Source organism: Bos grunniens, chromosome 21 (genome assembly GCF_055505025.1).
Source record: "Bos grunniens cultivar Pamir isolate PY7600 chromosome 21, Bosgru_T2T1.0, whole genome shotgun sequence".
NCBI classification, from domain to species: domain Eukaryota; kingdom Metazoa; phylum Chordata; class Mammalia; order Artiodactyla; family Bovidae; genus Bos; species Bos grunniens.
Window position 1 is genome coordinate 50,805,636 of NC_141185.1, and position 19,968 is coordinate 50,825,603.

The 19,968-nt window shown below is 52.8% G+C and overlaps 1 protein-coding gene across 3 annotated transcripts; it reads right to left on the reverse strand.

Annotated features, from left to right (window-relative positions):
* Positions 1 to 2,071: 2,071 nt before the first annotated feature.
* ISG20 (interferon stimulated exonuclease gene 20) lies at positions 2,072 to 19,342 on the reverse strand. Of its 3 annotated transcripts, XM_086364664.1 has the most exons (4): positions 19,073 to 19,342; positions 18,526 to 18,777; positions 3,482 to 3,682; positions 2,072 to 2,286 (listed from the first exon to the last, which is right to left on the reverse strand). In XM_086364664.1, exons 2-4 carry the CDS (start codon positions 18,751 to 18,753, stop codon positions 2,200 to 2,202), a joined length of 516 nt encoding a protein of 171 aa, XP_086220790.1. In that variant the 5' UTR covers positions 18,754 to 18,777; positions 19,073 to 19,342; the 3' UTR covers positions 2,072 to 2,199. The 3 variants fall into 3 exon arrangements, with proteins under 3 accessions (XP_086220790.1, XP_086220791.1, XP_086220792.1); XM_086364665.1 differs by lacking the exon at positions 19,073 to 19,342 and having other exon boundaries at positions 18,526 to 18,898; XM_086364666.1 differs by lacking the exons at positions 2,072 to 2,286; positions 3,482 to 3,682 and adding an exon at positions 8,945 to 9,660 and having other exon boundaries at positions 19,073 to 19,212.
* Between the last annotated feature and the right edge of the window lie 626 nt (positions 19,343 to 19,968).

Below are 19,968 nucleotides of genomic sequence, written 5' to 3' on the forward strand. Positions count from 1 at the left end.
AGGAGGATGCTGAGGTCAGACATGAGATGTCTTATTCCAGCATTTGGTAAGAATGGATTCATCCCGCCTTCCTTCCTTCCATCATTCCATCCATCTCCTCACTCACTGGCAGACACCAGGGCCTGCGGCAAGCTCTGGGGATAATGAGATCACAGTGGAGCAGCCCTGACCTCAAGGATCTCACAGGAGAGTGAGGAGGAGGAGAGAGAAATCCAGCCAGCACGACCACAGGCGTGTGGGGACCCAGGCAGGTCAGGGGTCCAGAGGGCCCTCAGGAGCGGCTCTTCCTTTACTAGGACCAGCGGTGACAGTGCTGTTCATGGGTCCCCCTCCCCCAGCCCGATGCCGGGCACCCTGTCTATGGGGTCTCAGTCCCCTTCTCAGCCCTTTGATGGACGAGACCCTCATCTCACAGAGGGAGACACGGAGCCAGGTGGGCTGACTGAAGCTGGGGTCTCTCTAGAGCATCAGCCTGTCCTTCCTCATGACTGGGCTTTGTCCACTGAGAGCTGGCTGTGCAGGAGGCAGGGGCCAGGGGTGGGGGCGGGGCCACAGCACATGCTGTCCTCTGGGGTCTTGACCCTCACCTCGGGTCCACCTAGGAGGTAAGCCCCCCAACCCAGCTCTTTCCTCCCCTGGGGCATCCAAGCCCCAGAGCCGGAAGCAGGACGTCAGGTTAGAGATTTCCTTTGGGAAAGCTTTTCCTCTGGAAATCCTGGCTCCTCCTCTTTCCAGGAAGCCTGAAGCCCTGGAAGGACTCGGGCTGGTAGTCACGGAGCCTGGGGGTCACCTTCCAGGCCAGGCAGCACCACTGCCCCGGTTGCCCTGAGCCTCAGCTCAGGAGCTGATGAGGGCATCTAGAGGGTCCCTGGAGCCGCCCTCCATCCATGTTAAAGACCCAGTCCCTCACACAGCCTGCCAGAGGGTCCCTCAGGCTGGTTCTACCTACAAGTCAGTAAAATGGTTCAAGGGCTCCATCTAGTGGCCACTCACAGGCAGACAAGCAGCTGCACCCAACAGGTTCCAAAGTTCATTAACGATCAGCAGAGGTCTGGACTCCAAAACGCAGGAGACAAGGTAGGGGAGAATCCAGACAGATCAAACTCAACTTCCCCCTCGCCTTCCCTAGCCAGGCTTTCAGAGGCCAGTGGCACAAACGGGAGGCTGCCATTGTAAAACAGACTGAGTGTAAAGCCCCGGAGTTTGGAGTCAGATGGGCCTGGATTTGAATCCCTTGGGTTTAACCTCACCTGGAGCCCCTCATCCCTGCAGTGGGCTACTGAGGACACATTCAACACATTTACTCTCTGCATGAACAGGCAGCCAAGAGACTTGGAGGGGGTGAAGCTGGACCAGTGACCACAGTCCCCCTGGTGGTACTCAGCCCTTAGGCCAGTGGCTCATCCTTGGCTGTACAGCACAGTCGCCTGATGTGGGAAGCGCCTCAAAGCATGGTCCCTGGATCAGCACAAGACATCAAGGGGGTACTTGTTGGGAATGCAGATTCCTGGGTTTCCCCCACCCAGCCCTGCTGAATCAGAAACTCTGGGATGGGGCCCAGCAGCCCCCATGTGATGCTCAAGTACCAGGGTGATGAAAAGGTACTTTATGTGACTTGAATGTCTTACACATCAGAATCACCTCTGGAGGTCAAAATACTAACAGGTGCCTACCCCCCCACCCCACCCCCACCCCCCACATCCAGGGATTCTGGTTCAGTGAAGCTGAAGAGGAACCCAGTCAGGGATTAAAATAACGACTCTGCAGATGATTCTACTGCATAACGTTGGACCTGGGTGTTATGCTCAGGAAACAGTTCCCCCTTCTGGGTATAAATGCAGCTAGAAAGGCAGGTGGAGGTAATTAATTGTGTTGTCACAAGGACTTCTTCGCAGACTCGCAGATTCAAGACGTTAAGGAAACTGACACTCCTTGACATTGACACCTCTTAAGTGATGGGAACACTTGAGCCTCCATCCCAGTTCATGTTGGCTGCCCTCTCAAGTGCTGGGTGGGATCCACCAATGCCCAGTTCAGAGAGAAGAAAGAAAAAGAAGAGGATCCAAGGGAGTAGAGAAAATATAGAGCTATTTTACTGCTAAAAATGCATTTTACAAAAGCAACAAAGTTTTTGTTCTGAAGAGACAAAAGGCCTCTAGTCCTTGGGGAGGGGGCTGGACTCCACCAGGCATGCAGCCCTCACTGCTCTCGAATTCTCCTGGAGATGCGGTAGAGCTCCATGGCTGCCCTGGCGTCTTCCACCGAGTTATGTCCCAGCACGCTGTCCTGCAGACACAGGACAGAGAGGGGCTGGGGGCTGAATCCAGGCACTATGGGACCTGGGCCTTCCCTGCTCACAGCCTGAGTCCAGGGCTGAAGTGGGTCAGGGTGAGTCTCCATAGCCCCTGATACACAGACTCAGATGGTGGCTGGAGCAGGCCTGGCTTCAAGCAGTTCTCACAGGAGCCCAGGGCCCGGGGAACATGGACACAGATGTTTCCAGAGTGCTCCTTGCTCAGCACATTGAGAACAGGGCTCTTCAGCGAGTCCAGGAGCTGACACTCTGTCCTGGATCCCTGGTGCCACAAGCCCTGCAGAGGGGCCCAAACTCACGCCCATCCCCTGCCTCCTGCACATTTCTGCTCCCCAGACAAGCTGCCCCCCATCCCTCAGACTGGGGCTCAGGCTCTCCCCTCCCCAGGCCCCCCTCTCCTGCCTCCTCCACTAAGACATATCCTTCACCCTCCACTCAGACTTGGTATCCTGCCTGACCCCGTCCTCCATCCCTGCTCAGGATGCCTGCCCTCTCTGCTCAGATGTGTTGATAGACAGGTCATGGGCCTCCCTCCCTTCAACCAAGAGTTTCTCAAGGACCAGAGGGATCTTCCTCACCCAGGTCCTCAGCCTCTGGTCCAGCCTGGACCCGAGCAGGTGCTTCTTAAACATCCGCTGAGCCCAAGTGGCCGCAGTTCCTAGTGTCCAGCCAGCCTCCCTGGGCCCTGGTGAGCTCCCAGCATGCCTGCCCCTGCCTGGGGCTCGGAGTTAGGGCCCCGAGAGCAGTATCAGCCGCGGCCTGATGGGCGCTGTGTGTAAACAATGCGGCTCCCTGGGCACACCCGAGGTCTGCGCTATACACTGTTTCCTGAGGTGGGCTGGAGGGTGAAGCCTCAGTTACCCACAGGGAAACTGGCCTGACTGAAAACAAACTAAATCACTTTGATGGGCTGCCTTCCCTTTCCTGGCCCTCGGCCTCACCCTACAGGCTTCCCAGGTCAGCTCTCAGATGGACGCGGTGCCCGCCCTCCTTCTGGGGAAAGCCCATGTCTCTCAGAGCACACAGCCTCTCAGGACTACGTGGGGGAGTTGGGGTGAGCAGAACATCTCTGGGGCTGCATATGTGCTGTGGAGGCACTGGGGGACTTTAGAGTCCTGCAGGGAAGGCCAGCCCCCCACCCCCGCCAGGTAACAGGGTGGCCCTCACCTGGATGCGCCGCCCGAGGAGGCGCTGGCTCAGCACCCGCAGGGAGACCCGCCGGCAGTACTGCAGGCCAGCCTCGCGCCACAACCGCCGGTCGGCAGCCGTGTCATAGATGGCGTAGTCGCTCATGTTCTCCTTCAGCGCCTTGAAGTCGTGCTTCAGGTCGTGGCCCACCACCAGCTTGCCCTTCAGCACCTGCAGGATCTGGCCAGGAAGACAAGGGCCCCACACGTCACCCAGGGCCCTTCCAGGTGGGTCTGGGGCAACTCGGTGCCATCAAGGGGGCGGGCCTGGAGCAGCCCCTCCTGGACTTGCTGTGTGAGCATGAGCAAACCACCATCCCTCTCTGGGCTTGGGACATATCTATCAGGGAGAAAAAGAGGCTGGAGCAGGCCCTTCATCACCTTCAACTGTTTAGTTCTGCCCGAAGGCCTATCCCAGCTTCTTTGGTGGTTGCCTTGGGGGTTTCCCTGGTGGTTCAGACGGTAAAGAATCTGCCTGCTAATGTAAGAGATGGGGTTCGATCCCTGGGTTGGGAAGATCCCCTGGAGAAGAGAATGACAACCCACTCTACTGTTCTTGCCTGGAGAATCCCATGGACGGAGGAGCCTGGAAGGCTACAGTCTGTGGGGTCACAGAGAGTGGTACACAACTGAGCGACTAATAGTTTACTTTGAATAATAGCAATGCCAATGGTCCCATGAGCCAGGCACTCACTGATATTCATCACATACATTATGTTATTTAATCCTTTCAACAATCCTCCTGTGGCAGGTGGAATAATAACCTCCCAGAGATGCCCACTTCCTAATCCCCAGGACCTGTAAACATGTTACATGGCAAAGGGAAATTAAAGCTGCAAATGAACTTCAGGTTGTTAATCAGATGACCTTAAAAGAGGGGGAGTTTCTGAGACTTCTCTGGTAGTACAGTGGTTAAGAATTCAACTGCCAAATGCAGGGGACACGGGTTTGATCCCTAGTCCAGGTACTAAGAGAAAGCCCACATGCAGCAACAAAGACCCAGAGCAACCAAAAATAAAGGTAGGGAGAGTTTTGGGATGATTCAGAGGGGCCCAGCATAATCAATCCCAAGGTCCTTTTATGTGAAGGTCAGAGAGATCTGACTTGAGAACTTGACAGTCTGCCGCTGGCTGTGGAAGTGGAGGAAGGGGCCGAGAGTCAGGAACACAAGAAGCTAGGAGCTGGGAAAGACAAGGAAATGAATCCTTCACCAGGCCTCCTCTGGGGTTTCCCTGGTGGCTCACAGGGTAAAGAATCTACCCACAATGCAGGAGACCCGGGTTCGAGCCCTTGGTCAGCAAGATCCCCTGGAGAAGAGAATGGCTACCCACTCCAGTATCCTTGCCAGGAGAATTCCATGGACAGAGGAGCCTGGTGGGCTACAGTCTATGGGATCACAAAGAGTCAGACGTGACTGAGCAACTAACACACATCGGAGGCTCCAGAAATGAATACAGCCCTGTGGACACTTCAGTCTCAGAAGAATGACACCCCCATTGGGTTTCTGAACCACAGAACTGTAAGATTATAAATTTGCATTATTTTAAACCACCAGTCTATGGTTTTGTTATAGCAGCTGTAGAAAACCAGTACAGCTATGAGGGAGGGCTGTGTTTAACTGAATTTTGCAGTTGAAAAACACTGAACTATCAAGAAGTGGAGTAATTTACTCAAGGTGATTCTGATGATTTTTAAATGTTTGCAGATTCCTTGACACTCCTCTCAGAACAGACAGAGCCTAGGACTTCCTTGGTAGACTAGCGATTAAGAATCTGCCTGCCAATGCAGCGGACATGGGTTCGATCCCTGGTCTGGGAAGATCCCACATGCTGCAGAGCAGCTAAGCCAAGGCGCCCCAGCTGCTGAAGCCTGAGTGTAGAGCCCGTGCTCTGCAACAAGGGAAGCTGCAACAATGAGAATCCTGGGCACCACAACTGGAGAGCAGCCCCTGCTCATCACAACTAGAGCAAGCCCACTCGGGAGGCAGGAATGAAGAAGATCCAGCTCAGCCAAAAATAAGTCACATTTTTAAAAGAAAAGAAAACATGCCATCTGGTTCCCTTCACCTTGAATATGAGCCAGGCTGTGTGATGTCTCACCTCCCGATGGAGCCAGTGTCCCAGGATCCCTGAGTCTTCCTGAAACCACCATGCTGCAGAGACCACCCTGAGTTACAGAGTTGTGCCCAAGGAGCCCCAGCCACACGACAGGTGGGTGAGTGACCCATCCCGTGATTCCAACCCCGGGCCTGCCAGGTGCCTCAGCCGATCAGCTGTCCCTGTCCGAGCCCTGCCCAGATTGCAGATGTGTGGGTGCCATAAATATTGACATTGTTTGGAGCACTTGGTTTTGGGGTGACTTGGTAAGCATCATTTGATAGTCACACAGTTAGTTCGTGGCAGGGCCAGCCCTCAAAGCCAGCAGGCATGGCTCCAGTGCCTGCTGGTCATACTATGTTATATGGAAGAGCCTCCCGCTCCCAGCCTCTGCCAGCCCCCCAGGCAAGCTGCAGGGGGCGACCCAGAGAGTGCCCCAGCCCGGTGCCCTGCCCGTGTGCCCAGGCCACCCCTAGCTTCTGTTCTCACCTCCTTTCCCACGGTGGCCAAATGGACAGCCTCAGTCACTGGCCACACAGAGGGGTCACCTTTCCTTCTCTTGGCTGCCCTTGGGGAGGACGGAGTTGGGAGGGTGCTTGGGGAAAGCTGTTCCAGGTGCCGTCTGGGCAGCAGCTCATAGCCATCCAAGGCCCACCTTGGACAGCTCTTCAGCAGCCTTCGTCTCTTCCTCTGTGCCCAGGAAGGAATCTCTAGGTGGCTAACACCCTCCCGTGTCCTGCTTCTGCTTCTAGCTTCTTCCCCAGACATCAAGTGGGACCTTTGACTTGCTCCCCCTTGTGGCCACTTTGCAGAACAGAAGCCAAGTCTCCCAGAAGTGACTTCCTGGTGGTCCAGTGAAGAATCCACCTTGCAATGCAGGGGAAGTGGGTTCGATCCCTGGTTGGGGAGCTAAAATCTCAAACACTATGGAGCAAATAAGCCAGCATGTGTCAACTAGAGCGACCATGCACTGCAAGGATAAATCCTGGATGATGCAACAAAAATCCCGCATGCTGTGACTAAGACGATGCAGGCAAATAAGTAAATTTTTTTAAAAAGTGAGGGGACCTGTCCACAGTCACAGCACTGGAGACAGGGTGGGTCCATCCTACCATCAGCCCCTCCATTACTGAGGTTTGGTTGGGAATGGTGGCTCAGGCGGTAAAGAGTCTGCCTGCAATGCAGGAGACCTGGGTTTGATCCTTGGGTTGGGAAGATCCCCTGGAGAAGGGAATGGCAACCCGCTCCAGTATTCTTGCCTGGGAGAATCCCCTGGATAAAGGAAACAATCCATGCGATCACACAGAGTCGGACACAACTGAGCAACTAACACTTCCTCCAGACAGACTCCTGCCCAACCTAGGGACTGGAGAACAAGCCCCGGGAATGAAGCTGGGACACTCCTGAGAGACACCAGTGCTTGTCACACTTGGGCTTAGGGATCAGCTAGTCAACCTCACCAAAATCTGGATTCGACTGCGGGATTCTGCCTTTCTAACAGGTGGTGCGGATGCTGGAGGTCTGGGGGCTCCCTGAGCGATGAGGGCACATGACCTCTGAGCAGAGGCTGGGGGAGAACCCTACGTGTGAAGAAAAGGGCTCAGGCAGCATGCAGGGGAGGGCTCGAGGCCCAGGGCCAGAGGGTATGGCCGTGCTGGGCGGCTGGGGATCACATACCTTTCCTTGCTGACGTCTTTTATGTTTCTGAACAGTGGGGCCTGTTTTCTTGTCTAGGAGATGACTCAGCTCTAGTTCACACAAGCCCTGAGGGGGCTGTGACATCCCAGAGTCAACCGCAGTAGCCGGTCCCAGGCTAAGAGGGCCAAGTCATCATGGGATGGATTCCCGGGAAATTCATCACTTCCCAAGCCCAGGGTCCCCACAGTGGGTGGGGGGTCGGGCATGGTTACATTCAAGACCATGAGACTCATCATGAGACAAATAAAATAAGATGAAGAGGATAAGAAGTAGAAGGATGAAGAAGCAGGAAAAGGAGGAGATCTGACTCTTCAGCAGAGAGATGTCAACTCTTCAGGACAAAGATTCTGGGACTTGCTGTGTGGTCTCAGGGAGGTCAAGGACCATCTCTGGGTTTCAGTTTTCCTCTTTGTAAAGGGAGAGCCTGGAGAGGTGAGCTCCACGGACTTTTTGAGGCAAGGCAGAGAGGGAAATCCAGGGTGGTGTGGAGGTGCCAGCTGGCAGGGCCTCCGGGCTATGTGACCTGCTGGCTGCCGACCTGCCCTCAATCAGTGTCGTGAGGCAAATGTGTCCAATACACTGGTTTGCGGCTCAAGTTCCTGGGAAGAACTGGAGGGGGTGGGGGAAGGGACAGTCATCCATCCGTTCTCATTGCCTGGCACTGGGTCAGGTACTTTCCTCACCTCATCATGAGGCCTCACAGCAAGAGTGTTCTTAATGTCATTTTATAGTGGAGGGGGCTGAGGATCAGAGAGGGTAAGAGGCTTGCCCAGGTCACACAGCGGGTGTGTTGACTACTGAGATGCCATGTCCAGACCTGCCTGAACCTGTCACTATTATTACAGTTGTTATTATTACCATCTATTGAGAATCTGGGATTGTATTATCATTATTAATTTCAGAGTTGAAATTAATAATGTCTAGGGAATAGAATAGATATATGAATGGCTAGGGCTTCCTAGCCCCAGGTGGCTCAGTGGTAAAGAATCTGCAAGGAGACCCAAGAGATGCATGTTCCATCCTTGGGTTGGGAAGGCCCCCTGGATGAGGAAATGGCAACCCATGCCACTATTCTTGCTTGGAAAATTCCATAGACAGAGGTGCCTGGAGGGCTATGGTCTATAAGGTCACAAAAAGCCAGACATGACTGAGCGACTGAGTGCACATACACACATACGTATGGCTGAGGCCCTTCACCGTTCACCTGAAACTTTGTTTGTTAATTGTTAATGTTAAAATGTTAATGTCAAAACATTGTTTGTTAATTGCCTATGTGCGTGCTCAGTCGTGTCTGACTCTTTGTGACCCTATGGACTGTAGCCTGCCAGGCACTTCAGTCCATGGGATTATCCAGGCAAGAGTACTGAAGTGCGTTGCCATGCCCTCTTCCAGGAGATCTTCCCTACCTAGGGATCAAACCCAGGTCTCCTGCATTACAGGCAGATTCTTCACCAACTGAGCCACTGGGGAAGCCCCATTAACTGGCTATACCCCAATACAAAATCTGTGAAAACTTCTGAAAGAGATGGGAATACCAGACCACCTGACCTGCCTCTTGAGAAATCTGTATGCAGGTCAGGAAGCAACAGTTAGAACTGGACATGGAACAAAGGACTGGTTCCAAATAGAAAAAGAAGTACATCAAGGCTGTATATTGTCACCCTGTTTATTTAACTTATACGCAGAGTACATCATGAGAAACACTGGGCTGGATGAAGCACAAGCTGGAATCAAGATTAATGAGAGAAATATCAATAACCTCAGATATGCAGATGACACCACCCTTATGGTAGAAAGTGAAGAGGAACTAAAAAGCCTCTTGATAAAAGTGAAAGAAGAGAGTGAAAAAATTGGCTTAAAGCTCAACATTCAGAAAACTAAGATCATGGCATCCAGTCCCATCACTTCATGGCAAATAGATGGGGAAACAGTGGAAACAATGGCAGACTTTAATTTGGGAGGCTCCAAAGTCACTGCAGATGGTGACTTGCAGCCATGAAATTAAAAGACGCTTACTCCTTGAAAGTTATGACCAACCTAGACAGCATATTCAAAAGCAGAGACATTACTTTGCCAACAAAGGTCTGTCTAGTCAAGGCTATGGTTTTTCCAGCAGTCATGTATGGATGTGAGAGCTGGACTACAAAGAAAGCTGAATGCAGAAGAACTGATGCTTTTGAATTGTGGTGTTGGAGAAGACTCTTGAGAGTCCCTTGGACTGCAAGGAGATCCAACCAGTCCATCCTAAAGGAGATCAATCCTGAGTGTTCATTGGTAGGACTGATGTTGAAGCTGAAACTCCAATACTTTGGCCACTTGATGCGAAGAGCTGACTCATTTGAAAAGACTCTGATGCTGGGAAAGACTGAAGGCAGAAGAAGGGGACAACAGAGGATGAGATGGATGGCATGACTGACTCAATGGGCATGAGTTTGGGTAAACTCCGGGAGTTGGTGATAGACAGGGAGGCCTGGAGTGCTGCAGTTCATGGGGTCGCAAAGAGATGGACACGACTGAGCGACTGAACTGAACAATGCAAAATAAAAACTTAAAAAAAAACAACAACAGTGTTGTAATAACCCTAAATAAAATATTATATAACCGAAAAAAATTAATGAATAATTTCCACTGCTGAATCCATGACAGCCCTCAGTAAAGATTTCTGATTCCAGAATACGGGCCCTATGAGGCGGGGATTGTCATAGCATCTTACCCACAGGTACAGGGGCTGCCGGGTGGTGTGTACCATGTCACTCATTAGGGGAATGACAGGCCCAGGTGCAGGAATCTGCCCACATCCTCTTTCCACTGTGTTTCCCCTCTAGTCCAAGTATTTCCCAGATGGGCCTGATCAAAAAATCACTGGGGGCCCTTGTTAAAAGACCAGAGGGCGGGGCCCTACTCCAGCCCGGCTGAAGCATCGTCACCAGGAAGGGGCATTAGCAAATGTTCCAGGGTATTCCTCCCATCTGCCTAGTTTGGAAATGCCAGCTCTGATGTCTGTCCAGCCCCTCAGAGCCTGCTGCTCCCATCATGCATCCGTCTTTCCATCTGTCCATGCGTTCATGCCTGGGTGCCAGGAGAGGTGATTATAAGGCACTCTGAAGAATGCTGCCCTTGTGGAGGTCCCCTACTGTCATCGTCAGGAGTGGCCCTGGACCCCTTCTTTCGTCCTGTCCCCTGCCAGGCTCTCCGGGTGTCCTGGCCCCTAGCTTGTGTCTGCTTCTCACAAGGCTGCTTAACCCGTGGAAAACCTGGATGACAAAGTTGTCCTCCTTCACCTGGCTGAGCCCCAGAAAGACATGCCAGGTGTCGGGACCCCAACAGGGTCCTTGACCCAGGCAAGGGCTATGTCACTGGTACAGCTGAAACCACTCGCTGCTCACAAGCCACCGTGGCTCCCTTTCTGTTTGCCACCTAAACTACGATGACTCACAAGGTTCAGTTTCTCTATGTGCGAACTAACAGCATCATTCTCATTCTCCAATCCCAGTCTTGGGGTGGATGCTACTCACTATACCAGGTTAACATTAGAAGAGTATTTATTTACAAAAGTATGTTACGGACTTTCCCTGGTGGTGCAGTAGATAAGAATCTGCCTGCCGATGCAGGGACACAGGTTCAATCCTTGCTCCAGGAAGATCCTACATGCCATGGAGCATCTAAGCCCACGCGCCACATACTGAGCCCACGTGCCTAGAGCTGCGCTCCACAATGAAAGAAGCCACTGCAGTGAGAAGCCCACACACGCAATGAAGACGCAGTGCAACCAAAAATAAAACAAATAGAAAACTTAGGGTTTTTTTAAAGTGAGTTACAAGTTACTGACCATCATCATTAGATTAAAATATGAATTAAAAGAGTGTTGAGGGCCTCCCTGCTGGTCCAGTGGCTAAGAATCTGCCTTCCAGTGCAGGGGACGTGATTCCATCCCTGGTTGGGCAGCTAAGATTCCACGTGCTGAGGGCCAACCGAGCCTGCGAGCCACAGCCAGAGAGACATCCATGCACCACAATGAAGAGTCCATGTGTCTCGACTCAGAGCCAAGGCAGCCAAATAAATAAATATTTTTTTAAAAAAGAGCATTGACCTGTCAGGTGAGAGCTCTGAATCTGGGCACCGAGCTGTAGCCCAGCCTGCTGTGTGTCCTTAGCAAGTCAGTGCCCCTCTCTGGACCTCGGTCTCCTCACAGGTTCCCTCCTGTGCTGACAGCCTGGTTTATGGGGCTCTCTGTAGACCAGGGTTCTCAACCTTGGAACTACGAACATTTGGGGCCCGATACTTCTTTGGTGTGAGTCTGTGTTCTGTGCATTGTAGGATGTCTAGCACCATCTCTAGCCTCAAGCCATTGGATATCAGTGACAGCCTTCCCCGCCTCACTTACGACAATCAGAAATGCCTTCAGATGTTGCTAAAAATGTCCCCTTGGGGGCAGAATCACAGTGCACTGAGAACTACTGCGTTAGATGACAGTCAGACCTACAGGTGTCAGAAGATAACAAGGCAATTACCTCGCATTATAAAAGCAGTGTCAGAACTTCCCTGGTGGTTCAGTAGTTAAGAGTCTCCCTTCCAATGCAGGGGACATGGGTTCGATCCCTGGCCAGGGAACTAAGCTCCCACATGCTGTGAGGCTACCAAGCCCATGTGCCACAATCACTGAACCCAGACACCTCCACTACAGACCCCGAATGCTCTAGAGCCTGTGTGCCCCTACAAAAAAATACCACATGTGACAGCAAAGATCCTGAGTGCAGCAACTATGACCCAACACAGCCAAATCAATAAATATTTAAGATAAATAAATAAAAGCAATATGATACCATTACAAAAAATAAAAAAGAGAACAGGGTGAGGGAAGTCCACTCAAAGCTTCAGTGCCTTGTGGCCACAATGCTCCTGGGTGTACCAGGTGGGCTAGCAGGCTTAGTGGCTCCTCGGAGCCCGCCTGGCTTCTACGACCTGGTCGATGGCTCACAGCTAGTCTGGTCCACTCGCCATTCCCATGGGAGGAAGAGACAGGTTGGTGAGCCACCTTTGGAAAATGCCCTGCAAGAAACCTCGACTCACCTGAGAGGTGTCACCTGGCCTTGTGGGTCTGATAAATGGCTAATAGACTTCTGCCCTTTGGTGAGTCCCCCTGTACATCTCGGGTTAAATGAGCCTGGCCTTTGGGATTAAAATACTGAGGATGACAAGTGGGGTCAATGTGTCTCGATGTCTTAGTTCATGAAAACAAACGACGGGGGCTTCTCTGGTGACTCGGTGGCGAAGAACCTGCCTACTAGTGCAGGGGAGACAGGTTCGATCCCTGATCCGGGAAGATCTCACAGGCAGCGGAGCAACTAAGCCCGTTCACCACATCTATTGAGATTGTGCTCTGGAGTCCGGGAGCTGCTACTACGGAAGCCGTCTCACCCTAGAGCCCACCCCGTGTGCTGCAACTAAAGAATAACCCCGCTCGCTGCAACTGGAGAAAAACCCTTGCAACAGTGAATATCCAGCACAGTCAAAAATAAATAAATAAAAATTTAAATATATATATATATATATATATCTTAAAACAAAAAGAAAATGATGGCAGTTGCCTCACCCCTCAGCTTCCCTCTCATGCTGCCCTGACACTGTGTGTACACCAGGCACAGAGAAGACTCTTGAGAGTCCCCTGGACAGCAAGGAGATCAACCCGTCAATTCTAAAGGAAATCAACCCTGAATACTCACTGGAAGGACTGATGCTGAAGCTGAAGCTCCAATACTTTGGCCACCTGATGCAAACAGACAACTCATTGGAAAAGACCCTGATGCTGGAAAAGATTGAAGGTAGAAGGAGAAGAGGGCAACAGAGGATGAGATGGTTGGATGCTATCACCGATTCAGTGGACATGAACTTGGGCAAACTCCTGGAGATAGTGAGGGACAGGGAAGCCTGGTGTCCTGCAGTCCATGGGGTCACAAAGAGTCGAACAGGACTTGATGACTGAAAAACACCACCAGGCTCTTAGCATTCACAGTTAAGTGAATTCACAGGATTCACACACTGATCACAGGATTGGAACATCGCAGAGTAAGTCCTGGGGACAGAATTTGAGTCTCTGCTCCTCCCCTTCCTTGGACAGTCTGCTCAGCCTTGTGCCTTAGTGTGCTCATCTGTAAAATGGAGTGATGAGACTACCTTCCAGACTGTGGTGGGGAGTAAAGGTAGTGGTGTGCTGAAAGCACTTAGAACAGGGCCTGGACATCTTGCTGGATACACCTGTGCTACTTTGTCACATCACCCCTATGTCACAGAGAGGTTTAGCAACAAGCCGGAGGACATGGGGCAATCAGGAGGCAGAGCTGGGACTGGACCCATGTCCAGCCAAGTCTGAAGAGAGTGTGCTTGCTCCCTGCCCCCTGCATGTATTACTGCATCTTGACAGCAAAGGCCAACATGAGGGCAGAGGCAGTTCTGGTCCACGCAGCTGCCAGGACTCCTGTGCATGCTAAGTCACTTCAGTTGTGTCCAACTCTTTGTGACCCCATGGACTGTAGCCCACCAGGCAAGAATACTGGAGTGGGGTGCCGCGCCCTCCTCCAGGGAATCTTCCTCCCTCTTCAGTCCGCCAGGGACTGAACCTGTGTCTCTTAGGTCTCCTGCATTGGCAAGCGGGTTCTTTACCACTAGTGCCACCTGGTAAGCCCCAGGACTCCTGTACTATTATGAAAATCGGTTCAACTCCAGCCCCACAAACATTCTCAGGGCACCTGTTATGTTCAAAGCACAGTCTCCAACCTGGGGTAGATAAAATACCCTGCAGGAGCTGCAGAGCTAGGCAGGCCCATGCGCGTGGGTAGGCAAGCTCTAAAGTGTGCCGTCTCTGGGACTTCCTGGCGGTCCAGGGGTTAGGACTCTGCACGTCTACTGCAGGGGGCATGGGTTTGATCCCTGGTCAGGGAACTGAGATTCTGCATGCCAAGTGTGTGGGCTAGAGCAAGGAGGGTGAGTGGGGGGTGAGTGAGTGGATGGAGTGGGGGTGGGGAGGGTGAGGAGTGAGGAAGAGCCTCACACAGGACACCCCTGGCCTGAGCCTGCCAGGACGGCAGGGGAAGGAATGGGGAATGGGAGGGGCACGGGATGGGGCTGAAGCACTGGGGGGTGATGGCTGAGCTGAGAGAGATGCCAGAAAAGGTAAGTAGATGGGGTTTGAGGGACTATGGACGTTGGGTTAAGGGGACTCTAGGCAACAGGCAGCCTTTGCAGGTATTTGAACCAGGGGGTGGGGATGAGAGTGGGGACTGTGATCTGAGCCAGGCCTGGGGAAGTTTCTCTGACAGCCGGATGGGAGAGATGAGCAGGGAGCTTACCCTGTGCAGAAAATGAGGACCAGAATCTAAGCCCGCAGTTCTCAGGGGAAGTTGGAGAGAGGACTGGATGTAAAATTTGAGTTTCTGCCCTGCCCTCTCCAGGGGCACATGGAGTGACAGTCAACCCTGAACCAGGCACTGTGCTTAGAGCTACAGACCACATCACCACACCCAGCGTTCACAAGGCCAGGGAGGACGCATTAGCCCTCCTTCACTGATGAGACAACAGAGGCTCAGAAAGCTTCAGTAACTTGCCAAATGTCACACCAACCATCAGTGACAGAGCAGGAAATGTGAACCACAAGGTGGTTCCCGAGAGCTGCCCTGCCTTTGGATTCCCGCCTCCCTCCTTGTACGGCTGTGAGTGTGTGTGTGTGTGTGAGTGTATGTGCTCAGTTGTGTCCAACTCTTTGCGACCCCATGGACTATAGCCCCCAGGCTCCTCTGTCCTTGGGATTTTCCAGGCAAGAATACTGGAGAGGGTAGCCGTTTCCTTCTCCAGGGGATCTTCCCAACTCAGGGATTGAACCTGTGTCTGTTGCGTCTCCTGCATTGGCGGGTGGATTCCTTACCACTGGAGACACCTGGGAAGCCCTCTTGAATGGCTATTAAGCGCCTACTCTGGGCAGCACCCCATGTCACACACCAGAAGGGCCTGGCATCATCTCCAGCTGAGAAACAAAAGCATTTCAGCACCAAGTGTGGATGAGGACCAAGGTGTCCTAACTCCCAGGCTGGTGCCTGAGGGCGTCCAGGGAATTGCATTTCTCTGTGGCCTCCTCTCCCCTGCTCTGGACTCTTCTGCCCTTTCTTCCACCTTGGGGTAGGGAGGGATGGGGAAGGAGGAGAAGAGATGCCATGCCACCCACCTGACTGCTCAGTGCGGATCTGAGTGTGGGCAGCTCCACGCAGGGTCCCTTGGCCTCCCATCGGCACCTGAACAGCCGCACCTCCCTTCGTGTTGCCCTCCCCTTCTTGTTCTCTGTCCTAACATTTCCTTCTTGCCCAATCTCCAGATGCTGCCGATGACTAAGATCCTTGCGACAGCTCCTCAGTCTCTCTGATTCCTCTCTATTGTCATCTCCTTCCTCACTCCCATCCAGTCTCCCCAGCACCCCAGTTCAGGTTTTATTGACAGTGGTTTTGATCCTGCTATGCTCTTGCTCAAGAACCTTCAGTGGCTCCCTATGGCACACTGAGCTGCAAGCACTGAATCCTCCCACTCCTTTGGCAAACAGTACCAGCCTCGCCAAGCCTTTCTAGAACCCCCTGACATACTGTGGCCCCTCCTCTGGGCTCCGTAGTATCCTGTTAGCAACTCTAGAACAGTGGTGTCCAATAGAAAGAAACATACCATGAGCCACGTGTGTAATTTTAAATCATCAACAGCCATATTTTAAAAGTTAAAAGAAATAGGTTAAATTACTTTCAATATGTTTTATTTAACCTAACATACCAAAATATCATCAAACATATAATCCATGTTAATTATTGAGGCATTTTATGGTTCTTTTTAAAATTCAGGTCTTTGTAATCCAGTGCGTATTTTATATTTACATCTTAGTTCAGACCAGCCACTTTCCAGGTGCTCACTAGTCACAGGTGGTGCTCTATTGGACACACAAGTCTAGAGGTTTTAAGCCTTCTACATTCTATTTATCTGAACTTGTAAGAGATACTCAGTGATATGGGTTGAATATGTTCCCCCTCAAATCCACTTGTTGAAACCCCAGCCCCGACCATCTCAATGGGGTCACGGCAGATGTTATTTTTACGATGTCATAATGGAGTATGTTGGTTCCGTAACACAGGGGTGCCCAACTACCAGTGCATTGCCCGTTAGGAACCAGATCCCACAGCAGGAGGTGAGAGGAGGTGTGAGCGAAGCCTCCCCTGTATTTACAGCCGCTCTCCATCACTCACATCACCACCTGAGCTCTGCCTCCTCTCAGATCAGTGGTAGCATTAGATTCTCAGAGGAGCTCAAACCCTACTGAGCTTGAATCATCCTGAAACCATCCCCCCAGCCCCATGGAAACATTGTGTTCCATGAAACCAGTCCCGGATGCCAGAAAGGTTGGGGACCACTGCCCTAGCAAATATGACAGGTGTCCTTATAAAAGGGAAATCTGGGTACAGAGCCCTGCATGGAAGGAGAATGCCGTGTGAACACGAAGACGGAGATTGGGGTGACATTTCTCCAGACCAAGGACCATCAAAGATGGCCAGCAGGATAAGAATCTGCCTGCCAACGCAGGGGATGTGGGTTTGATCCCTGGTCGGGGAAGATTCCACACGGCACAGAGCAACTAAGCCACAGCTATTGAGCCCGTAACTACCAAGCCAGCATGCTGCAGCTACTGGAGCCTGTGCACCTGGAGCCTGTGCTCCAAGCCAGCGAGAAGCCTGTGCTCCGCAACGAAGACCCAGTGCAGCCCCAAATAAATGAACAGACAGATGGCCAGCAAACCGTCAGCGGCCAAGACAGAGACACAGGTCAGGTCTGCCCCCCTCAGGAGCCTTCTGACACCTTGACCGGGGACTTCTAGCCTCTAGAACTGTGAGAACAGACATTTCTCTTGTCTAAACCACTTTGCAGTACTTTGTTTCAGCAGCCCTAGCAAACCAACATTTAGTTCAAGAGACTCAGTTTCCTCATCTGTAATATGGGAACAAGGGAAGAATCGTAACAAGTAGCAGGTTTATTCTGTTCTCTGTGTGGTTTTTTTTTTTTTTTTTTTTTTTTGGCCATGCCACACAGCATGTGGGATCTTTGTTCCTTGACCAGGAATCAAACCTGCACCCCCTACACTGGAAGTGCAGGGTCTTAACCACCAGACCACCAGGGAAGTCCCTAGTTAATGGGTTTTTAATACTTCCATAGGCGCTCTTTCCAAGCCCTTTCTCAATCCTCACAATAATCCTGTGAGATTGCTACTGTTCTCACTCCCATCGGGGAAACGGGATACAGAGAGTTCAAGGAACCTGCACAAGGTCACTTAGCAGGTAAGGGGCAAAGCCAGGATTCAAACCTGGCCCTCTTGGCCCTGACCTAACAGCTCCAGAGGACGCTCCTGGCAGGCTGCTTTGTGAGGCATGATTGAGCTCCCAGATGGAACTCGGGGAGCATCCAGTGAGTAGCCAGTGCTCAGAAAACAGTGGCTATTGTTCTGGCCTCGTCTCTGGCACAGGGAGCCGCACGCATGAGCAGTACATGGGACTAAAGTGAACCCTGGGCCTTTGTGTTCTTCGTGAACTTCCCCAAATTGAGCTCACCTTCCCAGAAATGACTAAACCCTGGTGCCACTTCTGGCGGGGTTGAGTTTCCTTTTCACTGAGTGATTCAGAGAAACAGAAAGTAAACTAGAGGCGTTGCAAGCTGGAGGACAAGAGGACTGGGAGACTTTGGCACGCCCCACCCACCTGGAAGGATGGATGGCCTGTGGGGGTCTGGGTGTGAGCTCTCCCGGGGGCTCAGGGAGGGGCCCCCTGCCAGTGAGGGCCTCCAAGACCCATCCATCCCCCATTTCCCAGAGGCAGCCGGTGTAGGGGAGAGAATGGGGAATCTAGCCCCCAAATCAGTGTGCAGGGAACATCAGGCAGGACTGTGTCCCCATCATGAGACCAGCAAGGTGGACCAGATGCCGTGAAGGCTGCTCCCAGAGGCAAGCCTAAGGGTGTCTGATGTCTGATCTTTGGGGATGCGATGGCCACACCAATGGGTTTCTCATGCCCTGGTGCAGGGGTGGCGGGGAGTCGGACATGGCTGGAATTACGGGTCACAGATCAGCACCCAGGGGAAGCGCCAGAGGAGCGTGTATGTGTTGGGGCGCGCGCGTGTGTGTGTGTGTGTGGGCCTGGCTGGCATCCGGCCCTTCGCTTACCTCCAGCCTGGCCACGGCAAACGGAGTGGCCCCCTCCATGTTCCGAGCTGTGATTCCGCTGACCGGGGTCCTATAGTCAGTGATGTCACCCTCGGGCCGGATGAACTTGTCGTACAACACGGAGCCGTGGTAGTCCACAAGGCTGCAGCGAGCCAAGCCACTCTCCCGGAAGGGCCCCAGCCCCACCATCTCACAGTCCATGGCCACCACGTCCGCGCTCCTTGCCATGCTCCACCAGGACCCTCAGGTGTGCTGGACAGGGGGCGGCAGGACAGCCATCATTTGAAAGGCCGGCCGAGGTGCCAGGCGTCCTCAGCCACCTCCAGGCAGCCTACACCCTCTGCCCTGCCCTTCGTCACAACCACCACCTGGCACAGAGAGAAGCTGGCTGCTTGCCACCCCAACCGGCCTCTTCACCTGGCGATCCCACGGCCTCTCCCGGTCCTGCCAGGCAGCCTCAGGACCAAGATGCCCCCCTCCCACCACCACCCCTGGCCACTGCCCCGGAGAAATGTCTGGAAGCCCCCATCCTGTCCCCCACTCTCACCTGCCTGCCTCTCTGATGCCCCTTTCTCAGCTACTGCAGTTGCTCTTAGCAGTGACTCATCTCTGACTTCAAGCCGGGAATCTGACCCTGTTTCAGTTTCTGGTTTGTTATCAAGTGAAGTCAGGGGTGGAGGCCGGGCACGTGGGCTGGGCTGCCTCGTCTCCTAGGGCTGCCGGCCTGTCGGGAGCTCAGTAGCTTGAGTCAGGACTGATGAAGCTGGCTGACTCAGGACTGACGAGGCTGACACATCCGTGTCTGGGTGTCCTATCTGTCTTTGCCCCTGCCCCTCCACCTAATCCCTCAAGCCCACCCCTCCTCAGGTGACGCGGCTGATGTGAAATGTTGTAGATTGCAACATCTGTCTCTTGTTTCTCACCCTCTGCTCAGAGAATAAACATCCCCGAGACTGGAGCCCGCAGACAGTCCCACAACTTCCGGAGCCGCCACCAAATCTGACGTTCTGTGAGGTCTTTCTCGAGGGCAGGGAGAACTGGCTCTTGGGACACTGAGGTTACTCACTGGGACACAAGGGGGACTGGCCCCAACCGCTGACCCAGCAGAGGCAAGGAGGCAGTGAGGGAGCCCTAGAGACTCCACCAGCTTAGGGGTGTCTCAGAAACGGTCATGTCTGCCTTTGAAGGGCTCTGCCTCCGGCTATGCTGACACTGTTTGAGGACAAGGAGAAGCAGGCTTGGGGGGAGTCCCCACCAGCCTGGCTGTATTACCTAGGGACTATAAGCCTGGTGTGCTGCAGTCTATGGGGTTGCAAAGATTTGGACACGACTGAGCAACTGAATTGAACTGAACTGATGCTCTGAGAAATGGAGTATCTCCTGCCATATCCGTAGACAAGGATGTCACCATCATCAGCAGGATAGCCCTCCAGTGTGAGCTGG